The sequence below is a fragment of the Mixophyes fleayi genome, chromosome 9 (genome assembly GCF_038048845.1).
Source record: "Mixophyes fleayi isolate aMixFle1 chromosome 9, aMixFle1.hap1, whole genome shotgun sequence".
NCBI lineage: Eukaryota > Metazoa > Chordata > Amphibia > Anura > Limnodynastidae > Mixophyes > Mixophyes fleayi.
The window spans coordinates 109957612-109984931 of NC_134410.1; the positions used below are offsets into that span (position 1 = coordinate 109957612).

The following is a 27320-nucleotide window of genomic DNA, read 5'->3' on the forward strand; positions in this document are numbered from 1 at the left end:
CCTTCTCCTCTCGCCCCCCCCTCCTTCTCCTCTCGCCCCCCCTCCTTCTCCTCTCGCCCCCCCTCCTTCTCCTCTCGCCCCCCCTCCTTCTCCTCTCGCCCCCCCCTCCTTCTCCTCTCACCCCCCTCCTTCTCCTCTCGCCCCCCCTCCTTCTCCTCTCGCCCCCCCTCCTTCTCCTCTCGCCCCTCCCTCTCCTCTCCTCTCGCCCCTCCCTCTCCTCTCCTCTCGCCCCTCCCTCTCCTCTCCTCTCGCCCCTCCCTCTCCTCTCGCCCCTCCCTCTCCTCTCGCCCCTCCCTCTCCTCTCGCCCCTCCCTCTCCTCTCGCCCCCCCTCCTTCTCCTCTCGCCCCCCCTCCTTCTCCTCTCGCCCCCCCTCCCTCTCCTCTCGCCCCCCTTCCCTCTCCTCTCCTCTCGCTCCCTCTCCTCTCCTCTCGCTCCCTCTCCTCTCCTCTCGCTCCCTCTCCTCTCGCCCCCCCTCCCTCTCCTCTCGCCCCCCCTCCCTCTCCTCTCGCCCCCCCTCCTTCTCCTCTCGCCCCCCCTCCTTCTCCTCTCGCCCCCCCCCTCCTTCTCCTCTCGCCCCCCCTCCCTCTCCTCTCGCCCCCCCTCCTCTCGCCCCCCCTCCTTCTCCTCTCGCCCCCCCTCCTTCTCCTCTCGCCCCTCCCTCTCCTCTCCTCTCGCCCCTCTCCTCCTCTCGCTCCCCCTCCCTCTCCTCTCCTCTCACCCCCCCTCCTTCTCCTCTCGCCCCTCCCTCTCCTCTCCTCTCGCCCCTCCTCCTTCTCCTCTCGCTCCCTCTCCTCTCCTCTCGCTCCCTCTCCTCTCCTCTTGCCTCCTCTCCTCTCGCTCCCTCTCCTCTCCTCTCCTCTCCCCCCCCTCCTCTCCTCTCCTCTCCCCCCCCCCCCCCCCCCCCCCCTCCTTTTCCTCTCCTCTCCCCCCCCCTCCTTTTCCTCTCCTCTCCCCCCCCCCTCCTTTTCCTCTCCTCTCCCCCCCCCCTCCTTTTCCTCTCCTCTCCCCCCCCCCCTCCTTTTCCTCTCCTCTCCCCCCCCCTCCTTTTCCTCTCCTCTCCCCCCCCCTCCTTTTCCTCTCCTCTCCCCCCCCCTCCTTTTCCTCACCTCTCCCCCCCCCCTTTTCCTCTCCTCTCCCCCCCTCCTTTTCCTCTCCTCTCCCCCCCTCCTTTTCCTCTCCTCTCCCCCCCTCCTTTTCCTCTCCTCTCCCCCCCTCCTTTTCCTCTCCTCTCCCCCCCTCCTTTTCCTCTCCTCTCCCCCCCTCCTTTTCCTCTCCTCTCGCCCCCCTCCTTTTCCTCTCCTCTCGCCCCCCCCCCTCCTTTTCCTCTCCTCTCGCCCCCCCTCCTTTTCCTCTCCTCTTGCCCCCCCCCCCCTCCTTTTCCTCTCCTCTCGCCCCCCCCCTCCTTTTCCTCTCCTCTCGCCCCTCCCCCCTCCTTCTCCCCTCCTCTCGCCCCCCCTCCTTCTCCCCTCCTCTCGCCCCCCCTCCTTCTCCTTTCACCCCCCCTCCCTCTCCTCTCGCCCCCCCTCCTTCTCCTTTTGCCCCCCCTCACTCTCTTCTCGCCCCCCCTCACTCTCTTCTCGCCCCCCCTCCTTCTCCTCTCGCCCCCCCTCCTTCTCCTCTCGCCCCCCCTCCTTCTCCTCTCGCCCCTCCCTCTCCTCTTCTCTCGCCCCTCTCCTTCTCCTCTCGCTCCCCCTCCTTCTCCCCTCCTCTCGCTCCCCCTCCTTCTCCCCTCCTCTCGCTCCCCCTCCTTCTCCCCTCCTCTCGCCCCCCCTCCTTCTCCTTTCACCCCCCCCTCCTTCTCCTTTCACCCCCCCCCTCCTTCTCCTCTCGCCCCCCCTCCCTCTCCTCTCGCCCCCCCCCCCTCCCTCTCCTCTCGCCCCCCCCCCCTCCTTCTCCTCTCGCCCCCCCCTCCTTCTCCTCTCGCCCCCCTCCCTCTCTCTCTCTACCCCTCTCTTTCTGCTCTCTTATTCCAATAAATTGCCAAAAACATGAGTGCTTTGAAAACCGTATCCAAATGTGTTTGGCCACAGTAGTTAATGGAAAAAATGGATTAATCATTATCAGATGTATTGCAAAATTGGAAAAACTGCTCTGGTCACTGGAGTATAACATACCTCTGTTTAACAAGACAAGAAATATTTGTACAGTTTAACAAAGACTTCATGGCACAGCACTACACTCAATTAGAAAGGCTACATACATTTAATAAAAATTTGTAGGAAATTGGTTTCATATACAGTAGAAGTGTGTATTATGTATCTCTGTAAGTAGCTAGTAAAGAGGTGTCAAGACTCTTATTCCAGTCCTGCCCAGTGCAATAGCGGAGAAAGTATGAGCCGTTCTATGCGTTTTCCATGCATTCAGCTACATTCTGTTTAATGGAGTCTTGCTGATCGCATTGAGAGCACATGTACTGAGAAGCATGTCCTAGAGCAATTGTTGACATCACAGGCAAGGTATGCGATAAGGAGCCACCTTACAGCAATTTATATTCATTTGTTTTATCCCTATATCTACCTACTTCTGAGTGTTACAAAAACGTTTGACCTAAATGTCTGTATAAAACCCCAATTCTCGCTGTACAGTGAGTGATAATTATTCTTACCTGTTTAATTTTTTTTTTGGGCTTTATTCCATAGGCAAGTGTGAAATCTCCAAATGAATCTATCTTATCTGAACCATCTGCTGAAATGAGTACACTACATTTACACCTAGAAGAAAAGATCATGGCTATCCTGGAGAAAGCCCATGCTGCCGATTGCAGATCCTCACATCTACAAGGTAAGTAAAGTGTGGTCTATTGGAGTACAACAACTTATATATCACATTGTGCAGTATTGTTATAAGATATAAACGTACTCTTATGTACAAGAAGGCCGCAGAAATATACACCATAGAGGTTTAACTTATTAAGCTACGTTGCCCTATGTACGTCTGATGCGCTCTCTTTGGCATCATCTGTGATAGGTAGCATCATGCTGTTGGCATGTCGATTATTCCAAAAATGTCTGAACTTCTGTGGTTTATCTCACAGCTGATCGTTAGAACAGCATGTTCTTGGAATTGCACATAATAATCACAGGTTGTAAATTAAGTAAATGCTGGTTGTTTATGATGATATATCTGACGGACACCCTTCTGAATCAAGAAAGATCATCGCTGTATTATGTATGAAGCTTTTTTCAGAGTGTTGCAGAAGCCTTAGGTGTGCATTAAGGGTTCACAGTTGCAATGTAATAAACTAATGTTAGAATGGGCGAAGTCATGAAATAGAATTCTCGATCAACTGGGTATAATGGTTAATGCGAAGTCTTGGCTGTGTTTGCGGAATGCTAGAATGACTGAAGGTCTTTAGTCAGACCTCTTACTATAAACACATGCACTCAGCCTCCCCTCCCGGGGCGCGAGGTTAACATATCCTTTGAACGCTCTTCCTTATGAGGAGAAGAATTCCTTTACAATGCCTTACTCAGAATAATCCTCCAGAAATCTCTCTGCTGGATGACCCAGTAAGGATTGTAGAACAAGGCTGCTGTAATTTGTAATAACCACCTTCCTTCCACACACCCCTCCTCCCTTGTATTCCCCACTTCTGTGATCGTGTCATGGTTACTGTGTGAGGAACTAAGAAACAGCAGACCAATGGAAAGCCTTGCCACCGCTAGTGCCACTGCGTTCAGGTCATCTATTTAGATTTTGAACAGAAAATATGTTCTAGTAGTTACAGTTCTATTGAAATTGTAAAACACAAGAAATGACTCGTATAAACCTGCGTCTTAAGAGTTATCTTGTTTCTTAAAGGGTTTAAGTAATATATACTTATGTCTATTGTACAGTCTCAAATGTGTGCTGCAATTATGATATTTCTGCAGGAAAGCAGAAAATGGGACAATTACTTATAATTTCTACTCACCACTTATGTCACCGGTGCTTGTTATTGGGTATCGTTACAGTGACAGTCACCGGTGCTTGTTATTGGGTATCGTTACAGTGACAGTCACCGGTGCTTGTTATTGGGTATCGTTACAGTGACAGTCACCGGTGCTTGTTATTGGGTATCGGTACAGTGACAGTCACCGGTGCTTGTTATTGGGTATCGGTACAGTGACAGTCACCGGTGCTTGTTATTGGGTATCGTTACAGTGACAGTCACCGGTGCTTGTTATTGGGTATCGTTACAGTGACAGTCACTGGTGCTTGTTATTGGGTATCGGTACAGTGACAGTCACCGGTGCTTGTTATTGGGTATCGGTACAGTGACAGTCACCAGTGCTTGTTATTGGGTATCGGTACAGTGACAGTCTCCGGTGCTTGTTATTGGGTATCGGTACAGTGACATTCACCGGTGCTTGTTATTGGGTATCGGTACAGTGACATTCACCGGTGCTTGTTATTGGGTATCGGTACAGTGACAGTCACCGGTGCTTGTTATTGGGTATTGTTACAGTGACAGTCACCAGTGCTTGTTATTGGGTATTGGTACAGTGACAGTCACCGGTGCTTGTTATTGGGCATCGGTACAGTGACAGTCACCGGTGCTTGTTATTGGGCATCGGTACAGTGACAGTCACCGGTGCTTGTTATTGGGTATCGGTACAGTGACAGTCACCGGTGCTTGTTATTGGGTATCGGTACAGTGACAGTCACCGGTGCTTGTTATTGGGTATCGGTACAGTGACAGTCAGCGGTGCTTGTTATTGGGTATCGGTACAGTGACTGTCACCGGTGCTTGTTATTGGGTATCGGTACAGTGACAGTCACCGGTGCTTGTTATTGGGTATCGGTACAGTGACTGTCACCGGTGCTTGTTATAGGGTATCGGTACAGTGACAGTCACCGGTGCTTGTTATAGGGTATCGGTACAGTGACTGTCACCGGTGCTTGTTATAGGGTATTGGTACAGTGAATACAATTAAACAACTATCGGAGTGTAATATTACCATTTCTTCAAACGTTATACAATGTGAGGCCCTAGGCGCCTGGGGCCTCACACTGTATTCTGTATTAAGGGTTGGAACTCCCCCTTTTTTTCCCCATTTTTCCCCCTATCTCCCCTTACGGCAGCACTGTCTTGTTAGCTACTTCTTTTAGGGAGCGCAGATTTCCATTCTTGTATTTTGTACTTCAAATGTTGTGTTATGTTGAGAAAGTATTACTGATTACCTAATCCAAGTGAATGACTAAAGATGGCCACGGATTTGTAGATAATGGCAACCAAGTTAGTCATTTTCACAGACACACACAGTGTTCATGACGCATTGTTCGACCTCCCAGATTAACAATTTAAACTACTAACATGATTTTGGAGGGAAGAGCGGACCCTGTGTGTTATTATCTGATGGCTTGGAAGGGGTTGGTAGATCTTTTGATGTCATCATATCCTGAAATATCTTAAAATCATAATTGTCCCGTTTGGCCCAGTTTGGTTGCCTGTCTACTACTGCTAAGAATATTAAAGGATAACTAACATAAATGTTTAGTTTTGAATACAATGCAAAATGTTAAACTAAAAAACAAAATTATTCTAGCAATGACCACTAAACCTAAAATACAGTTTTAGTTGGCTGATGTGAAAGAGGTGGTAATATTCACACGTTTTTATGCCTCTGAAATATTTACACATATATTTGTGAATGTCTATGCCAGATATTTTATAACCCATGATTGCATTAGGCTATATACCCAATGGCATTATTTAATGCAGTGTACCAGTGTTTTTTATCTACTCCTTTGCAAATGTACAATTTGGGGGCAGCTTGGTCAACCTCCAATGACCTTTCAACTGCGAGAAATATCACTATTAAAAGCTCCGCCACAAAACTTTTGTGCTTTGACAGTTTCACTGGCAATATTACTATTTTTTTATTTTTTTTAATTTTTAACGCAAACTGATCACCAGTAGGAATGAGGCCTAAAAATTATTTCTCTAATAAAACTACTCGTTTGCTGGATAATCTGTCAACATGTCTCAAGTGAGTCTGAGAAGCATCTACAGTAGAAGTTCCCAGACGGCCAGGACTATGTTTATATTTTTACAACACATTGATGCAGCAGTTTTGCTTTTCTCTGAAATGTATTAAACATACTTGCCAACTCTCCCGGAATGTCCAGGAGACTCCCGAAATCCGTGTTGGACTCCCAGTAGAGCAGGCAAGTCTCCCGCATCCTGCAACTCCCTGGCAAAAATAACGTGATTCACGGTCAATCGCGTCATTTTGGCCCTGGCCAACGTGAGAAAACGGCATTTCCGGGGGGGCTAGTAAATGACGCAATTGACCGCGCCCCGCCCCCTCCCACCCTCTAGCCATGCCCCTCTCCCGGACTGCATTGCCTGAAAGTAGGCAAGTATGGTATTAAACTATAGGGGTTGTCCATTTTGTCCTGATCCTGAGAGAAATGCAAATATTTAGAAACGGATTTGCAAATTGTACCCTTTTTATCTTTCCATATCACTGCTACCAGTAGTTAGGTAAGCAATCAAAGTGATCCGCAATTTCTAAATATTATCCAAAATATGTGAAACCATGGATTTACAATATGTAATAATCGGTATGCCCCAAGTGCTATTAGGTGACAATTTCCAAATGCTTTCCTTAAATATTCACACCTACATATGGTAATGTATTGTGACTTAACTGGTATACAATTTTTTTTATTTTGCGTGGCTATCCTTCTAAAATTAAATTAATCAGGGCAAACCATTATATCACTTTGAATTTGAAATCTCCTGCTGACAGTCGAGTTCTAGGGATAAATGTATTAACCTGCGCTTTTTGTAAATCGATGATATTCGCCCGTTTTACCGGGGAAATTTAAAGCGGCAATGGCTTTAAATGCAAAACGTGCCTTTAAAGCTATTGCCGATTTAAATTTCTCCTGCAAATTCGCCGAATATCGTTAACTAGCAAAAAAGCGAAGGTCAATTAATACATTTACCCCCTAATGTGGCGTATTTGGTGTAAAAACAGTTTTGGTAATAATCTGTCCTGCATTTGATTTTTTTTTTTATTACTATGTTTTTTAATAAAGTGATATTAGTATAGTTTTTGGTGTTTTTGCTTTGCTGTTCACCTTTTTGCTTTGCTCTCCCACGTTAGCTGAAGCTGAGCTCCTCTGGAAAGAGAGCACAGAGTTGAGGAATGAGTGTAAATCTCTGTCTAAGGAAGCGGCTGAACTCCTGTCACTGTTCACTCAGCAGTCAGTTGTGCACAGGTAGGAGCCGAACATTTGTGTCAATTTCTAATGCTGTTATTAATTGTCTTTATTTTTAGAAGGCTAACGTATTAAGCAGCTCTTCACAGAGAACGTTTAAGCATTCACACTGCACAAGAGGGGCTTACAGTTCTAATTCTTTTCCATACAAACAGATACTGGGGGGCAGCAATGCTAATCAATGTGCCACCTTGCCATCAATCAATGTAACAATTGACACTTTAATTGCAGCTTTGTTTTGCTGGGCCCCATCGTTCAAACCTGATCCTTACATAGAGCATGCATCATATAGGAACGTCACGCACGGGTTTACCTCTAGTTGTCATTATTTGTTGAGGCCATATAACATTTCAGAGCAAACTAACCAAGAACTTGGTGTCATGACAATTTAGTTAATAAAGGAAAGTTCCCCTGGTCTGACAGTATTTGTTGCTCCTTTGCCAACATTTATTTTAATCTAAGGGGTGTAGGATGGCGGTCTATATGCATCTAAGTACATTGTACATTTTATTTTTGTGGCTGGCCAACATCTGTGTGCTCACTCTGGATGCCTGTTACCCCTTCTCCCACCTGAGGTGCTCCGCATATGTGTGTAGTTGGTCATATATATGTAATCCTCAACCAGAAGGGGTTCTAAAGTAACAATATAAATTAAAATCAGGAGAACATCGTATAGTGTAGTATATTAGTGCACCTTCAAGTAATTCAATAAAAAAAACTGTATATACTACTCATCAAGTGTTACTCCATGGATCTAATAATAACATGGGATTGTTCCCAAGAGATCCTTAACTTGCCCACCAGAATGTGTGTGTGTGTGTGTATCTATATATATATATATATCATCATCATCACCATTTATTTATATAGCGGCACTAATTCTGCAGCGCTGTACAGAGAACTCACTCACATCAGTCCCTGCCCCATTGGAGCTTACAGTCTAAATTTCCTAACACACACACAGACAGACACACAGACAGACTAGGGTCAATTTGATAGCAGCCAATTAACCTACCAGTATGTTTTTGGAGTGTGGGAGGAAACCGGAGCACCTGGAGAAAACCCACACAAACACGGGAAGAACATACAAACTCCACCCAGATAAGGCCATGGTCAGAAATTGAACTCATGACCCCAGTGCTGTAAGGCAGAAGTGCTAACCACTTAGCCACCGTGCTGCCCAACTTGTGTACCGCCACATGTTGTTGTGTGAGTTTAATGTGCTTCATACGCACTTGATTAGCATTGGGTAAGTGTTTGCAAATATTTATTTCTTCCACCTGTGTTGGCACAATTTGAAGCGCATTGAACGCACATTTAGCGCCAGTAGCTACAAGGCTGATACGAAGCTTATGGTGACTGTTGGAGAAGCAGGTTAGTTGGTTGTGGGCACAGCATTAGAATTGGTGTACTGGAAATTGTCATTCTGCCAACATTTAGACAAAGCGACAAGCGTATATTTTGATTAATTTTGCCCCTTTGTCTAATGTTTGTCACACAACAGTAGGAATGGATGCTTGGTAGTCTGGAAGTTGTAAATGAAATGCTGATGTATCTCAGCCCTTAAGTTTGTGAACAAATAATTCTTCACATTGTCTTAGAGACGGTAAAAGGCCTTAGCGTATTAGCAACATCTAATAAAATATGTTCCTCAATGTAAGCCAGACCGTGCACATATGTACTAAAAATATTACTTCTGTTTTTGCCTCACCTCATGTATTTATCCTGTCACCATCATCATCAGCTGTTTATATGGCGTCACTAATTCCGCAGCGCTGTACACAGAACTCACATCAGTTCCTGCCCTATTGGAGCTTACAGTCTAAATTTAATAGAAGTCAATTAACCTACTAGTATGTTTTTGGAGGAAACCCCCACAAGCACGGGGAGAACATACAAACTCCACACAGATAAGGCCATGGTTGGGAATTGAACTCTTGACCCCAGTGCTGTGAGGCAGAAGTGCTAACCACTGAGCCACCGTGCTGCCCGTATACAATGTCATAAATTCTTGGCTGTCTTAGAATGTGGTCACTGAACTGTATATTGCAGTACTTTCTTGGGTCAATTTGTGTAATCCAGTGAATTTTCAACTGCAAAAGTCCTACAATGCAACAAGTGATGTTGGTGCATTAATATCTATTTACTGGTTAAAACAATCCTGTGTGCTGAAATGATCTATAATGACCTATTTCTCCACTGAACAGGCACCCGATGAAACAAAGCTCACACAAGACAAAGGCCGGTGGGAGTCTCCTCAGCGACACTAAACCAAGAAACAAGGAAACACTAAGTCTTAGCAGTAAAGCTAATCCCAGGAGTAAGAAGAAGGTACTGGTACATTGTATTTCCTTTTCTAGCATTCTGAGAATCCCTACGGTGCCATTTGCATCAAACACATTATCATAGTTGTCTTTAAAATATATTGTTGCGTATTACAACTTGATGCACTTATAGCAAATCATTACAATACATTTACGTTCAAACTTTTACCATAAACACAAAACAGATTCCAGCGCTGAGCTTACTAATACCCAGTTGATAATTAAGTTGCGGCTGTAACGCGGGATCTTGCTAAACATCCCATCACAAAACCACAAATGAAAACTAAATGAACAGCTCTGACAGACAACTGGTATAAAGTATATAAATAAATAAAAAATGGACTCACTACGGCGGAAATAAATGATTAGGAATGGTTGTCTGCAAAATAAATTCAAATGTATTAAGCCCAATAAACATACATAATTAAAAAACAATCTAAAACGTGTAATTGTTAGTGCACATGATATAAAAAATTCCTAGGTCAGTACTAAATAATAGTTCATACTCAACACTATTAAATCAAATTACAATGGTAACATCCTAAATTAAATAGCAGTATAATAATTAGAAAAGATATGTTTATATATTTGTAACAATAATGAGCACATGAAATATACTCCAAGAACGTTTTATATAACGCATGCCCTTGGGGTTTTTATATAAAGTTAGTAGGAATATAACGGTTTGTTTATGACAATTCCTCCACAATAATAACCCAAAAATAATAAGTGTAAGGGCAAACTCAATTTTTGTCCGGGTAACCGATTGAACAACAAAGGAGCAGTCTATTGAGAATGTTAATCCATATGTTGTTTTTTTTTGTTTTTTGTTGTTGTTTTTTTTCCAGTTTATGCTTATTTATCTTTATTGAAGTTTTTAAGGCAGTTTCAACAGAGATTCACGAGAACAGATAAGTGGGTAACAAAACCACCTCATTAATACAAAATGCCATAATAACACATTCAAATAAATGTTATAATAGAGGAAGAAGAAAAAGGAAAAAGCAGAGACATAAGTTCGTGATTTGCAGACCTTAGTTGCTGTAAGACGCACCGATCGGTAAAGATAGATCGTCCTAAACTTCAGTAGGAATAAGGAGTTGTTGAATACCTGCTTCTTAATAGTGATGACTTAGCTGATGTGGTTAACTTGGATTCACGTTGGCTCGGGAGCACATGACGGCGGCCAGCCGGTAGCGGTAGTGAATTGAGCACGCTCCAGCGCAGCCAACTCACATTATTAATTCTATTCTAACGAGGATCAAACCAGTAGTGCTTAAGAATCGTATACCGATCACCAAAGGCTGGAATGGAACAGCAGTTTAAATCTTCATTTGTTCAGCTAGTAATAGCGGTTCCTGTGTAGTAATGTAGTAGGACGCTGTCTTTTTATAGCATTATACGAATGCCTACAACGCCATTTGCATCAAACAGATTATCATAGTTGTCTTTGAAATGTATTGTTGTGTATTACACTTAATAATAATAATAATAATAATAATAATAATAATAATAATATTATCTTTGACTTATAAGGCGCCACAAAGGGTCCGCAGTGCCGTACATTATATATACAGAAAACAGAACCAAGACACAACATGATACAAAAATATATACAAACACAGGTGACAGGGTAAAGAAACTCAGATTATATCTGGGACAGATAGTGAAAGGGGTGGTAGAAATCAGCAAGAAGAAGGCCAAAGCTTATGAAGACACGGAAACCAGGGCTAGGGAAGCAGGCCAAGAGGTACAGAGGGTGATTGAGTAGTAGAAGGAGCACACAAGGAAAGAGGGCCCTGCTCATGAGAGCTTACATCCTAAAAGAAAAAGGGGGAGACACAAATAGGGTGGTACTAACTGGGGGAGAGAGCCGGGACAAGGAAGTTAGGAGGACTGATAGACTTGAATAAAGAAATGAGTCTTAAGGGCACACTTGAAGCCTTTGAGATTAGATGCTAACCTGATGGAACGTGGAAGATTGTTCCACAGCAGGGGAGCAGCCCGGGCAAAGTCCTGAAGACGAGAGTGAGAGGAGGTGATCAGTGAAGTAGTGAGGCGGTGGTCAGAGGCAAAGCGGAGGGGGCGGGTAGGAGTGTAGGTAGAGATGAGATTGGAGATGTAGGGAGGGGAAGATTGATTAAGAGCTTTAAAGGTGAAGGTGAGGAGTTTAAATATAATTCTGTAGGGTATGGGGAGCCAATGTAGTGACTGTTGGAGGGAGACTGCAGACTTATAATAGCAAATCATTACAATACATTTATTTCAACTTTTACCACCAGAAACTTTGCACATGACACCCTATATTGCTGGGGTAATAATAATAATAATCTGTTCCTTCTTAAAGATTAAGGTGACTGAAACCATATAAATTCAATTTTCACATCAACCAATACAATAGAGCATGTATTGCCAGATGGACCAGCAGAGTGTATCTTTTTCTGAGAATATATTTTTAGAATGTAAGTAAAAAAAAAAAACCACCCGCATGAGGTTGGATACGTACGATATAAACACGGTTAGCTGCAGTAATCTCAAGCTAGCGGGTGTCTATTCTAAAGCTTCAGGAGCCATAGCTAGTTAACATCGGTTATCTTATAAGGATCTACAGATATAGGATCGTTTATCAGGAAACCCTCAGAAATGTATACGAGAAAGGGGAACAGATATTGAAGCTACTCCGTGATTATATAATTCACACTTACACCCAAGTGTCCCCTCCTATAGTCACTGTAAGGCCTTACTGCTAAACACCTTACTGAGGGGGGGAATGCACAGGGACTGTGGGAAAATCTTGTATGTAGGTTAATATACTTTAGTCATGGTACGACAAATTATAGAGGAATGTCCTCAGTAAAACCTCTAGTCCCAAGCCTTCTGGATAACATATCTCATGTTTTAAGTAAGACAAAAAATTAAATGTACCCGTAAACAGCTGTATTTTGTGTAATGGACTCACGGTGAGTGTGTTGCTTCACTTGCGCTGTTTTACTAAATAGGACACATTTTATTCTTTTATATTGAAAGTCATAGGTTCCCAATGAAGCCGTTGACTCTTAATGGTCAATTACAATGATGTACACTTACAGACCCTGCTACCTCTGTCCTGTTTAGGGAGAAGAACAGCTTCAACTTTTGAGCAAAAAATACGACTTCTTACGTCAGGAGGCGCCGGAGATCATGCGGGAGCTGCATGTCTTACAGCGGGACTTGAAGAGCCTTCCGCCACATCACAGCAAGGTGAGAGCTGGGGTGTGGGTTATAATACTCTACCCAGGTGGCCAGATTATTGAAGGCCGCTTTCTATCACCTTAGGTGCATGCTAACGGGGCTTGATTATCCAATAGGCTGCAGCCTAGGGTGCAAGGGTTTTGGGGGGTGCAACATTTTTCGGGGTGCAAAGTTGAGACTGGAAAAAATATAAAGTCAAATTCTTTTCAATATAAAAGAAAAATGTAGTAAGGTTTTAATCTTGACGTATCCCTGTGGTTCAGGCTGAAGATGAGATATCCCTGGGCGGGCGCTTGTCGATAAGCGAATAGCGGAGACAAGAAATGCCACAGGCATGTCACCCCCCCTCCCCTTCACATCTTTACCCTCAACAGCGCTTGTTCTTGCCTCTGTTCTATTATACAGTATTGATTTTATTGACAACGAAATGAGTGATAAAGATTGTCATGACCCTTTTTTTAAAAAACAAATGGAGCGGAGTTTCCAAAAAACGGGAACTTAAACATTGGTGGGATTAAAAATTAAGTATTAGTTCGTTTTTACCTACCGTGTGTCAGCAAGGGGTGGAAATGGAGGGGACACTACGAGCGTAATATACTAGGGCGACCTCATCCCTTAATCAGACCCTGCATGTCAAACTGCAGAGCAGGTCTCTATGTCAAAACAGTGGATGTGTGCACAGTATTTCATGGGCTAGGTTTACTAAACTGCGGGTTGGAAAAAGTGGAGATGTTGCCTATAGCAACCAGTCAGATTCTAGCTGTCATTTTGTAGAAAGTACTAAATAAATGAAAGCTAGAATCTGATTGGTTGCTATAGACAACATCACCACTTTTTCAAACCCACAGTTTAGTAAATATACCCCCATGTGTTGAACTTTCTGTCATTAATCTCATTACAACTATATTCAATCCCTGCAGAAGATCATTGTCCAGTCTCACTAGTTTTATTGCTGAAAGATTTTCACGTACATTTTTTTTAAAAGTAGTTGCAAAACGCTCCCAGTTTGTGTGTAATATAACTACTTCCCACTTTACCTCCCTGTTCATGGCATTTACATAACTACATATTGTGTGGTTTTAAAACAGAAATAGACAAGTTCAAAGGTTCAACCTTATATTCTTTCACAACTACCCTTATCACATATTTGCTAATTTATGTATTTCCTTTTTAAAGCCTTCTTCTCCTCTCTGCTTCATTGACTTTAGCAAGGATTGTATTTGACCTATTTTTCCAGAGAACTAAAGATACATACACCAGGCGGAGTGGCTGGGGCACTATGAGATAGACCCAAGGCCACAGTTCTTTCTACGAAAACAACAAATTAATTATTCGGGTAGAAAACAGGGAGTGCCTCTTTGGAAGATAACCTTGCCTTGAATTAACAGAGTTTGGTCTGTGTATTCTTTCTTTTAGGTTTTGCTTTGATGAAATAGCACTAAATTTATGATAAAGGAAGAGGTCATTTTTAGCAGTACCGGTGCTGTTAGGGCAGCTTTGTACCCTCTAACTAGATCAGTCGGTTTAGGTGTACCGTATGCGTGGCCGGATTGGTCTCAGATCCAGGTAGTCAGTAAAAGGGATGAATGACCAATTTACCTTCCTCTCTGCTGTGTTAATGAAGAAATTATAATGTATATTATATGTTGGCATTTGTACACTCTGCTGTTTACTGTACAAATCAGACCTCAACCTGTTAGCTAGTATATAAGCGGAGCCTAAACCAGTGGCAGTTGTACCATGCAATCCATTCTGAAGGCTAGGGTGCAAAGCAACCTGGTGGCTAGTATACAAGTGGACCCTAAACTAGTGGCAGTTGTATCATGCAGTCCATTCTGAAGGCTAGGGTGCAAACCAACCTGGTGGCTAGTATACAAGTGGAGCCTAAATTAGTGGCAGTTGTACCATGCAGTCCATTCTGAAGGCAAGGGGACAAAGCGACCTGGTGGCTAGTATACAAGAGGAGCCTAAACCAGTGGCACTTGTACCATGCAATCCATTCTAAAGGCTAGAGGGCAAAGCAACCTGGTGGCTAGTATACAAGCGGAGCCTAAACTAGTGGCAGTTGTACCTTGCAATCCATTCTGAAGGCTAGAGTGCAAAGCAACTTGGTGGCTAGTATACAAGTGGAGCCTAAACTAGTGGCAGTTGTATAATGCAATCCATTCTGAAGGCTCGGGTACAAGGCAACCTGGTGGCTAGTATACAAGTGGAGCCCAAACTAGTGGCAGTTGTACCGTGCAATCCATTCTGAAGGCTAGAGTGCAAAGCAACTTGGTGGCTAGTATACAAGTGGAGCCCAAACTAGTGGCAGTTGTACCGTGCAATCCATTCTAAAGACTAGGGTGCAAAGCAACCTGGTGACTAGTATTTAAAAAAAAATATCCAATCTGGTGGATGTAATCGTCAATCCACTTGGGAGGGCCTCTGCTTCGCTTGCGCCTTTCATCAGTTCCAGAGGTACTTGAGTAGAGAGATCATCTGACCCCCTCGGATGCAGAAGTGCCGTCGCCTGTTTGTCAGGCACAGAAGGTATTTCTGGGTTCAATTCCATTGTGTCCATCTACCATCTGTCAACTTAAGCTAAACACCATCGCAATTGAGCATTGTGACTGTGACAATATTGCCAATCACTGGTTTACACCCTTTAGAAGACAGGCTTTGTAACCGCACTTACTGTACCTGCCCCATAGCTCCTTGCATGTGATCGACCCAGGGCATAAAAGACTATAGGGATCATGAGGATAAGGATGAGTCCAGACTGTTTGTGTTTTCATGCTGATGGCTGTTTTATTGTTAGTGCTAATGCTTCCTTATTATAGCCACTTTCCCCAAAAGCAGCTGTAATTGTTACCTCGCTACCTTATGTATCAAGTGTTCCTCACACCACTTAGAAAGTAAAGGTGGTCCTGAGCAAATGAGCTTACAATCTGTTTCATGTTATGGTATGTAATTTGTTTGTGTCACAATTCCTTCTATGTACAGCACTGCGTACATAGAAGCATGTCAGTGATTTATAAATAAAATATAATAATAAAATCAGATCACCAATCTGGTGGCTGGTATACAAAGTAGGCCTCCGATCTGCGCACAAGTGTCTAAAACAGACCTAGGGGTAGATTTATCAAACCTTCAAAAATCCAAAAGTGGTGATGTTGCCCATAGCAACCAGTCAGATTCTAGCTATAATTTTATAGACTGTACTACACCTTCACTTTTCCTTTTAAGAAGGTCTGATACATCTATCCACTGGAGGCTGGTGGGTAATACCTGAAAACAGATTTACAGTCTGAAGGACTGTGTACAGCAGACCTCCAATATGGTGGCTATAGACCTAAAATCTGGTGGCTAGTGTATAATGTAGATCAGGCCTGTCCAACCTGCGGCCCTCCAGGTGTTGTGAAACTACAAGCCCCAGCATGCTTTGCCGGTAGACAACCAGTTTATAGCTGGATGGGCATGCTGGTACTTGTAGTTTCACAACACCTGGAGGGCCGCAGGTTGGACAGGCCTGATGTAGATCTTCAAACCGATTGGTACTTACCTCCTATCTGGTGACTAGTGTATAATGTAGATCTTCAAACCGATGGGTACTTACCTCCTATCTGGTGACTAGTGTATAATGTAGATCTTCAAACCGATGGGTACTTACCTCCTATCTGGTGACTAGTGTATAATGTAGATCTTCAAACTGATGGGTACTTACCTCCTATCGGGTGACTAGTGTATAATGTAGATCTTCAAACTGATGGGTACTTACCTCCTATCTGGTGACTAGTGTATAATGTAGATCTTCAAACCGATGGGTACTTACCTCCTATCTGGTGACTAGTGTATAATGTAGATCTTCAGACTAATGGGTACTTACCTCCTATCTGGTGACTAGTGTATAATGTAGATCTTCAATCTGATGGGTACTTACCTCCTATCTGGTGACTAGTGTATAATGTAGATCTTCAACCCGATGGGTACTTACCTCCTATCTGGTGACTAGTGTATAATGTAGATCTTCAAACCGATGGGTACTTACCTCCTATCTGGTGACTAGTGTATAATGTAGATCTTCAGACTAATGGGTACTTACCTCCTATCTGGTGACTAGTGTATAATGTAGATCTTCAAACCGATGGGTACTTACCTCCTATCTGGTGACTAGTGTATAATGTAGATCTTCAGACTAATGGGTACTTACCTCCTATCTGGTGACTAGTGTATAATGTAGATCTTCAAACCGATGGGTACTTACCTCCTATCTGGTGACTAGTGTATAATGTAGATCTTCAAACCGATGGGTACTTACCTCCTATCTGGTGACTAGTGTATAATGTAGATCTTCAGACTAATGGGTACTTACCTACTATCTGGTGACTAGTGTATAATGTAGATCTTCAATCTGGTGGCCATCAAACTTTTGAACATTTATTCAACCAGCATTTATTTCTAAATATTGTAGTTTTGGCATCCCAGCTCTTTATATATGCCAACCCGACTCCTTTACACTTCTTTCCTACTACAATTATTTTAACATCAGTTAATTCATTTATCCCACGTTATTACTGTTGGAAAATAAGTGAGAAAAGCAGAACTAGACTGACACCGTGAAAATGAGTCAGGTTGGTAGCAGTGGTAGTCATATAATCAGCTGTCACATTTTAGAGGTGCCGCTCATTAAAAGTGGGGGAAATAGTCGCTGTCGGTCACATGGTAAGTTTAGATTATGTGCTTGTTGCTGTTATAGTTATTGGTATTTTAATGTCGCTGTAAACTGTGTCGGCGTTGTGCAGCCGATAAATCTTACCACACCCGTTGGTACTATCACACATCTCTCCGGTTAATTCCATTCTGATCCTTATGTACATTGGTCTCCCTTGGTTACTGCTATCTGCTGTAAAGCCTGACGTTCCTCTATCCTCGGACCCCATTTTGCCAAGTGTTCTGCACTTGCGCAACCCCGGGAACCTTTAAACCTCTGCTCCGCAGCAACTGGATGATCACCAGCCAGTTCCGTTTATAAGGGTCCATCTCCTTTCTATAGGTGTCAGATCATCAGGTCTCCCTACCTGATAGGAAGCATTACCTTTCACTCCTGTCCGTGCTTAATCTTACCTTTGTTCCTGATTTTGTGGGTTAGACCGTTCATTTAACTGCTGCAGCTTCACTCGTCATCTGTCCTGTTCCAGAGTTATAACACCTGTGTGGATTTCAGTGCTTCTGCTCTCTGCAGTTCATCGCTTCACAGCGTTACCTGTTCAGCTTATTCCACAGACAAGACCTGTGGCCTCACTGCAGTGCATTGCTCATCATCCAGAGTTATAACACCTGTGTGGATCTCGGCACTTCTGCTCTCTGCAGCTCAGTACTTTACAGCTACACCTGTTCAGCTTACTCCGCTGCTAGACCTATGACTATAGTGCTTCGCCCAGCATCCGTCCTGTTCCTGAATTACTACACTAGCGTATACCTCAGTCCTTCTGAGTCCTGCAGCTCATCGCTTCACAGCATCATCGTTCAGCTTATTCTACTGTTTAGACCTGTGACTATCCTGCATCGCTCAGCATATGTCCTGTTCCTGAATTAGTACATTGTGTATATCTCAGGCCTTCTGAGTCCTGCAGATCATCGCTTCGCAGTACTACCTGCTCAGCCTATTCCGCTATCAAGACTCGTGGCTATACTGCTGATCATCACACCACATCCGTCCAGTTCCTGAATTTCCATATACCTGGGGCTACATTCCATTCTGCCTTATAGCTACTTAGTGATTCTCCAAATTACCTGCTCTCCGCCCCCTTGAGCACTGCGACCTGCGGTTGAGAGCAGCTAAGACCATATTCCCTTGCGGGAATCCCTGGTGAATACCTCTCCTCCGTTAGACTCTGCACCTCTCTGGGGTAAGCTGTCACTCAAGCAGAGATCAAGACCATTCCCACTCTCCGGCTTTCGTGACAGGTAGATATGTAGGTGTGAACATGTCTATATAAACCGTTAATAGTTATCATTGTGGCTCTCAGAATGTTTTTTTTTTGGTGTCAATAGAGGGAGCTAGAGAGAGATCTTTTGCCTTCAACAATGTTCCTCAGCATGGGTGTGGTTTTATACTTTTAGTAACAAACAAAATTGCTTTCTTTATCTATTAGCTAGTGCCATATTGTAAACCAGTAGAATATCTTTGTTTTAATATTCAGAAACTTATTGTAAGTTGTATTTTTATCTTCACTACATTTGAGTTTTTTGTTTTTTTTAAGGTTTTGGAATATTTAGGATATGGTTTCATGGTTTTTGAATCATTCATCGTTAGATTTAACTTTTCAGTTGCCAGAGGAGTTTGTGAGTGTTATGGTTCAGTCATAGTGCCATAGAAATTATTGATTACAATTGTTACTTAGTCATTTAGCTGCAATATAATTGAGCGATTAGTTAAAGAACTATTTAATACAAATTCACCATAATTAATTAATCTTCATTTGGCGTGTGGAACAAGATGGCGGCATTTGTGTAGGCGCAGAGGCTTGCGCCAGCTGATACGGGGAGTTGTGCGGCACGAGTGTGTGCTTTGCTTACAACAAAGTGGACGTGTCGGAACGCCTAGTTTTGTGGAGCAAGATTATTGAATAATTATAATTTTAAGGGTCGTAGAGAACACATTTTTATGGGTGTTTCTTGTTTTGCAGAAAGGTGCACAGCTATTTTCACTCCACAAAAACTCTTGAATTTTGCCCCAGTTTTGAGTTGGAGGAGCAAATTTGCACCCTCCAGTTGCACCACAGCAGAAACAGAGCATTTCCAGGAACACTTTGGTAAAAACGAATACACATCCTATTGTTATGTCAAAAAGGCCTGATGTCCTTGTCAGAATTAATTTAAGACATAAATGACTAAAGCAAGCAGTACTGTAGAAGAAATAAACAGAACAGTTTATCTATTGAAAGCGGTTCTAAATTGGTGGGAGGCTGGCCTTTGATGTGACGTTCTTCTGATATTTTTCACCACAACGTAGGTGCATTTTCTGATTTTCTACTGAGAGTAGGCATGCATCTTGATGCAGGCATGGCAGACCATCTAGGCCAGTGTTGGCTAACCTGTGACACTCCAGGTGTTGTGAAACTACAAGTCCCAGCATGCTTTGCCAATATATAGTAGCTTATTGCTGGAAGGGTATGCTGGGACTTGTAGTTTCACAACACCTGGAGTGTCACAGGTTAGCCAACACTGATCTAGGTGCTCCAGGGTCAAACTTGTACCCCATTCACACTGCCTATAAAACCCGGGTTTTTGCCGGGGCAAGCTCTGACGTCCCAGGTCGTGGCTCAGTGTAAAAGGGGGTCAGTGCAAAATACCGGGAATTAGACCCGGGACTTTTGCAGGGTTATTCCCGTGTCAGTACCCGGGTCGCCTGCAGTGTGAACGGTGCGACCCGGGTTTTTCAACCCGGGTCTCACATAAAGAAGCTGATTGTGGGGATTAGGGACGCTGGAGGATGATGTAATTTCAATGCTGCAGATAGGAGAAAGCATGACACACTGGCTAGAGGAAGAAGTGCGTGAGCTGCTGCCCATTAGAGGAGAGGAGGAAAGCAAAAAACAGATCACAGGCACTGTAAAGGATGCAACAGTGAACTATAACATACATGACATGACAGTGTCCAAAAGAGCACAGTGTTAGCAGCTGTATCAAGCTCTCATTTGCTTTATAAAACAGCCAAAAACACAATTAAACAGGAACTCCGAGCTACACAATAGTGACTCGTCGGCCATGTTTAAAGCAATCTTCTGAAGGGTCACCACCCACTTTGGCCTCATCTTTGTGTGCAAAAAAAAAATAACTTCACTATTTTTCAGCCAATCAAAACTCCACTTGTGGTGACTCACACTTATTGCCAGGGCAGACCCGGGTTCAGTATGAACGGGGTCAACCCGGGAAATTCCCAGGTCCAAGGGGCAGTGTGAACGGGGTCTCTGAGCTGGAATGCTCTGTGACATGGAAAGACCTGGGAAATTGCAATGTGAAAGTGGTATAAGACAACTTACAGTGCGCATCCAGGGCACTTAGTGAACGCGGTCTGCTGAGTTTGAGAAATTAGCACATTTCAGGTCTCAAATAAAAATTGTACAAGTTTTTCTGATCTGATTTTAAGTTGATTCAAATTTGATTTATTCAGTGTGAGATATGTGCACAAATTTATTAACCCAGAAGGCCTAAGTGTGGTATCAGCAATGTCCTGCTCCTGTCCATTTTCCTGCTGTCCTTGCACTGTCAACTGCAAACAAAATGATTGATCCAGTCAGTTAAATAGAATTAAAAGGGTTAATGATACAGCGTGTGTGGATTAACTTGCAGTGCATGCAATACAGATATAGTATACTTTGCCGTATTGCTCCTGATGAACCCTATTACCACCCCTTCCTTCTTTCCATCCTCCCCACTCCTTGTGCAGACAGGTTTATGGCATTTTTGCGAAGTAAGATCACCGAGGTCTATCTTACATGTTGGAAAGATGCCAAATGTTTTAATATAGCCCTTGTTGTTGTTATTATTATAAGGATGCAAGCATGTCTCATAGTCGATAAAAGGACAGAAAAAGTAAATCTCTGCTTGCAGGATGATTGTGCAGCAGCAACTGGAAAGTATTTATATTAGCATTACTCTTTAACCCTTTGTGTGCAAGAATGGACATGATGTGAACAGTGGTCATTGGTTTAAATGGCTAAGATATCTTCTGACAAAGCCTTTTTTTTGTATCAACCATGTTTAAATAATTATTTGCATTGCAACTGCTGTCACTTCTAAAGCTGGGTACACACTACAGGGTTTTTGTCCAATAATCGGCTCAACCAGCCGACATACGACTGCTCGTTCAAAAGTCGGGTCAGTGTGTGCAGTGACACGATGGTCGAAAGTCTGCCCAAATGGACGATTGTCGCCTCATTTGGTTGGTCGTACCGTTAAATATTTTCATTCCAATCTCGTTTCCGTTGTGTGTATAAACTTCCGACCAATGTGTACGAAATTGCAATCATTGCTCACGACAACATGGCAGTAAAAAGTCGCTAAAGGGACGTCCGCTCTTCCCTTTATCTTCTAAAACAAGGCTAGTGTGTACGCAGTCCATGGAACGAGCGATCGGACCATCGATCGCAAGTAAAATCGATCGGCATAAAAAGTTGGTGGAAAATTCTGTAGTGTGTACCCAGCTTTAGAAAACCATTACCATGGCAATCCTTTATGCTTTATCTTACCTACAGTAGGCAGCCAGTTTGCCCTGTTCTCGGCTTGTTGGTGTAGGATAGGAGTTTTCTGTTCACCATGTGAGGCACTATAGCTTATCCAGATTTAGGAGACTTGAGCACTTCCTTAGTGACATTATGCAAATATGCATTTAATTGCAATTGGATTTCACTTCTGAGACCACCGTGACATAGAAATTACAGCTTTGTCAATAAAAAAAATCTAATTTGCATATATTGCACTAAAGAGGAGTTTGAAAGTCTCCCAAACCTTTATTTTTTATTTGTTAATTCAAGTTTAGTCAACTGTTATCCTGTAATTGTTTATTCTAAAACTGTATTTTTGAGCTCTAGTGCTTGAGCGTTGATTGCATTAATCTAAAGCAAACCAGTTTATTTTTGTCATGAATTATGGCATGGTCAGGAGTAGGTAAAATAATATGTATGACTATACCAATGGATTGTGTGTAATTCACTGTGTTCAAGTGACGAATGGATTAACTACCCTTTCTAAACTACCATTTGCTGGTTACTTACGTCCTGTCTCATAGCAGGGTTGCAAAATCTAGTGGACTTAATGTCTCCTCAATACTTCTATCTGATCACATGTCGGATAGAAATTTGTGACCATCCATACTGAATTCAAATATTCAGGAATATATTTTCAAAGAAGAAATGTCCACATCAAAGCGATTTTCTTTATCATACCAGTTTGAGAAAGTCCTTGTGCATATTCATAATCTGAAAAATGAACTGCATAATACATCCAACACAAAGGTCTACCTGGCAGGGAAAGATGGAGTGGAATATTTGGCCCAAGCAATCAATATTTTATAGTGATGTTTCATGTCTATATGTGGGTAAACTTAAACTCCATTGACAACTTGTATTATTATGATTCTGTGATACACGATAGGAAACCTATTTCCTGTATCAGAATTTGCAGATATTCCTGAATACAATGTGTATATGCGTGTGTGTGTTTCTATATATTATATTTATATATATATTATAGGGTGATTCAAAAGTCGCAGTACACCCTTTTATTTCAAAAACTCTACAGGAAATTGGGAAACCTGAATACTCCAGTAAGGTATGGGTGACGTGGTCTATCTTTTACGGTATGTACCAAACATGGGCGCCATCTTGAAATCGGCCAATCGGCCCAATTCCTGTAGAGTTTTTGAAATAAAAGGGTGTACTGCGACTTTTGAATCACCCTGTGTGTGTGTGTGTGTGTGTATGTGTGTATATATATATATATATATATATATATATATATATATATATATATATATATATATATATGACATATATATATATAGACATCAGCCACAATGTTTCTGAGTCCTCCCGAAAAAGTTAGGAAATTGTGTGTTTTTTTCTGTTTCTGCTTTTTTGTTTAAAGAACCTCAATTGCATAATATTATAATGTATAATTTTTCTGTTATCTTATTTTTTATATCTTAAGAATTGTAACCATTTGTCATATTAAGTTTCATTTGCTATTTACTAACATCTGAACTAACCGCTTCATGTACTAGACGGCTTGGGTATTAAAAGCTGACTAACTGGAATACTGGGGATGGATTGTTTATCAACAACTCTGGTTAAATGAAGTTGAATTGTAGTGGGGTATAAGCTGTGATAGTATTTTGAATGAAGGGGAGTTACCGAAGACTTCCTCAAAGTGTGTTACTTGTAATCATATCTTGGTGGTGGCAGGTTTGAATTAATAGAGAGTGAGATGTATAATTTTTGAGGTGTTTTCTAATAATTTTAGGCCGTGCAGGTGGTCTTGTAGGGATTAGTACCTTTTCTCATACAAGTCGTACAGGTGAATGCTGTTTGTGACCATTTTTAACAGAGGATTTTATCGAGTTCTGTTTGTGTTTACATGCGCTGTACAAAATATTACAAACATACACAACCTACAAATACACTGCACTGCAAACAGTGCACATATACAAATGGAGGAGGGGGAGAAGAGTAAAGACAGATAAAATATGAGGCAGTATACATATCCAGCTATTTAAAATGCACCTCAATTTATTATGATCTGCAGCAGAAATGCTTCCAAATGGTCTTTTAGCTATAATGTTTAATGTCCCTATTCCTTGCTATAAATTTACAAATATATTCTGAAATATTTACCGCCTCATGCTTACAGAAACCCCCAAACTGGATTGTTCTTGCTCTTGTCTGTCTGCTTAATTACAGCACTGTATATTTCTTCTGTTGAAGAGAAGAACTCCTCTTTAGGGGATAGGGACGGAGTCTTTTTCAGGATAGCTAATTGGCTGTCTGCCCAAGCGAAAGAAAGAGTGGACGCACTGACAAACTGCTGGTGCTAACGCTGTCAAAGAGATTTTCAGCTTTCATATGTGCATTACTCTATTGGGAATGGGTAGCCAAAAAGGCACAGGAAATCTGTAAAGACCTTGAATGTCTCGTACTTGTATATCTCTAAAAGATAGATGAAAATTGGTGGTAGACCATTTTTATATAGTAATAATTCTTTATTTTTATAACACCTTTCTTCCAATAGGAGTCAAAGCACTGTACATTGCTGCAGAGATTGAGGCATCCACCTTGGGTGGTCAGACACACGCAGACAGACAGACGCACGCAGACAGACAGACGCACGCAGACAGACAGACACACGCACACAGACAGACACACGCACCCTTTTTTTTTTTTTTTTTAGTTATTTAATTTTTTTGTCAAAAGCCAATTAACTTACCATTATGTTTTTGGACTGTGTGGGAGGAAACCGGAGCACCCGGAGATAACCCACGCCAACATAAGTAAAACATACAAGCTCCACACTAAGAAGGACTTAGTTGGAATCGAACCCAAGATTTCTGCATTGAGACACAGCAATGCTAACCACTGCACCAACGGCAGGGCCACTCTGGACAACAGTTATGCCCTACATAAGCTGTTGTAACTTTGTGCTTAGCGTCACATACATACAGCACCTTCTTTTTTATTTGTTTTTCAGCACATCTTTTCCAGATGTTAAAGATATGTAGTCACGAGCAGTTATTAAAGCAGTATATAGCAAATGCTTCAGTGACTCATGGTGGATGAATCACTGCATCTCCTTGCGATACATCAACCAATGACTGATTGTGATCTTAGATCATTGGTGACTATTGAGGCTGTGTTTGTACTGTCATGCATTCAACCATAGCAAGTATGTCCTTTATTTTTTTGTTCTTGTTTGGGAAAACTATATTATAACCTTTTCTTGCTGTTAGGTTTCCATGGTTTTTTTTTGTGTTTGGTAGTTTATATCTCTACTTAGACTGGGTACACACTGCAGAAGATTTCTCCCGAAGCGATATCATTAAAGATTTTACCAACGACTAAAAGTCCAAATCAGCATATCAATTCATGTGTACACACTATACACGGTTTACAAGGAATTCCTTCAGATCTGCGCTCTTTAATCTGTCATCACCATCGGGTGAAAAGATCTTGACTGGAAGCTCTACGGAGATCCTGATCGTGAGTGCATACACACTGCAGAATAAGAACGGCATCGTTCAACGAGATCTTTAGTCCTATTATAAAATCAAATGAAACTATACGATGTGCTTTGGAACGATAATCTTTCATCGTTGGAGTGTACACACTAATGCGATATACGGTCGTTTATCTTGTGTTCGGCCCGATAATCGGGTGAAAAACCTGTAGTGTGTACCCAGCCTTACTCTTTAGTAACATTCACATGTGCATGGTCTGCAGCAAATCTTTCTACATTGGTTTGCAACTGAAAACCCATCAAGATATTACTTTTTGTTTAGTAAAAAGTCTCTTTTCTGGATACCTGTGCTCTCAGACTGCATTGCAGCCCACAGTCAAATGGTTGCCTTATTTATACATTTAAGTGATGTTATTTATCTTACTGTTGTTTTATTGCACAGTGACTGTTGTAAGGCAGCTGTGGGTGGTGTAGAAGCCTGGCACTGCTTCAGTACCCAGTTGTAACACTTCCTGTCTTCTCCCAGTCCTTTTTGTCCATATTTGGATAGTGGAATGTGGTATGTCAGGGGATGGAGTCAGAGCCTCATTTTTCTGTAGCAGAGAATCGGCCTGGGAAAACCAACTGGAACAGAGATGCTCAAAATAAGTTTATTCTAGATAAAAACAACTGTAAAACTGTCTTAAAAAGTAGTTTTAATAGCATGTTGTGTCTACATTCTCCATGGCAGATTCACATAAAGCATTACCTTTCCTCATATTATGTCATTGGCATTACTCACAAGTACATACACAGGATTAATAGAGGCGGTTTCCATATTTGTGATTCCGAAGAAAACATTCCATTTAACACCATATATAATATTTATATATTAATATATAACCATCCCCTCTCGTCATCATTTATATAGCGCCACTAATTCCGCAGCGCTGTACAGAGAACTCACATCAGTCGCTGCTCCATTGGAGCTTACAGTCTAAATTTCCTAACACACATACACAGACATACACACAGACTAGGATCAATTTGTTAGCAGCCAATTAACCTACCAGTATGTTTTTGGGGTGTGGGAGGAAACCGAAGCACCTGGAGGAAACCCACGGGGAGAACATACAAACTCCACACAGATAAGGCCATGGTCGGGAATTGAACTCGTGACCCCAGTGCTGTAAGGCAGAAGTGCTAGCCACTGAGCCACAGTGCTGCCCATCTATTTGTCCCTTTTATTGCCACCCACTTTGCCCCCTCTCATTGCTATCATCATCAGCATTTATTTATATAGCACCACCAACTTTGCAGCGCTGTGCAGAGAATATTTGACATTGGCATCAGAGCTTACAGTCTAAATTCCCTAAGACACACACACAGAGACTAGTGTTAATTTTGTCAGCAGCCAATTAACCTACCAGTATGTGTGGGAGGAAACCCACGCAAACACATGGAGAACATACAAATATTCACAGGAACGTTTGGCACTTCCAAAATTCCAAATCTTGTCATTTGTACTGTAAGGAAATTGAAACCATGACGGATTCAAGCATAACGTGGGCCTAACATGACTCCCTCTTAAATAAACACATTTTAAGTTCTTTCAGCTTTGACTATATAATCAAAATAAAAAAACTAAACTTTTGAACTTGTTGGATTTGTTTCTTTGTGGTTAGATCTACAAATAGGCATTTTATGAAATGAGATTAGGTATAGAGTTGGTATGTAGCGTTTGGCTCAGGGATGATTCACGGATGCCTAAATGATTCCAGCATGTTCTGTTCTTAAACTGAAATTGTCCTGATTGGTTTCTCATGTTTTGATAAGATCAGTTTCTCAGCCTGGAGTTT

The 27320-nt window shown here is 42.3% G+C and overlaps 1 protein-coding gene across 2 annotated transcripts in view; it reads left to right on the forward strand.

Annotated features, from left to right (window-relative positions):
* LOC142100945 (uncharacterized) overlaps positions 1–27320 on the forward strand; it is a 99326-nt gene that overhangs the window by 14864 nt on the left and 57142 nt on the right. For both annotated transcript variants that reach the window (XM_075184869.1, XM_075184870.1), the window contains exons 4-7: positions 2641–2782; positions 7099–7213; positions 9421–9544; positions 12652–12777. In XM_075184869.1, the coding sequence (XP_075040970.1) occupies positions 2641–2782; positions 7099–7213; positions 9421–9544; positions 12652–12777 (507 nt within the window). The remainder of the gene's footprint in view (positions 1–2640; positions 2783–7098; positions 7214–9420; positions 9545–12651; positions 12778–27320) is intronic.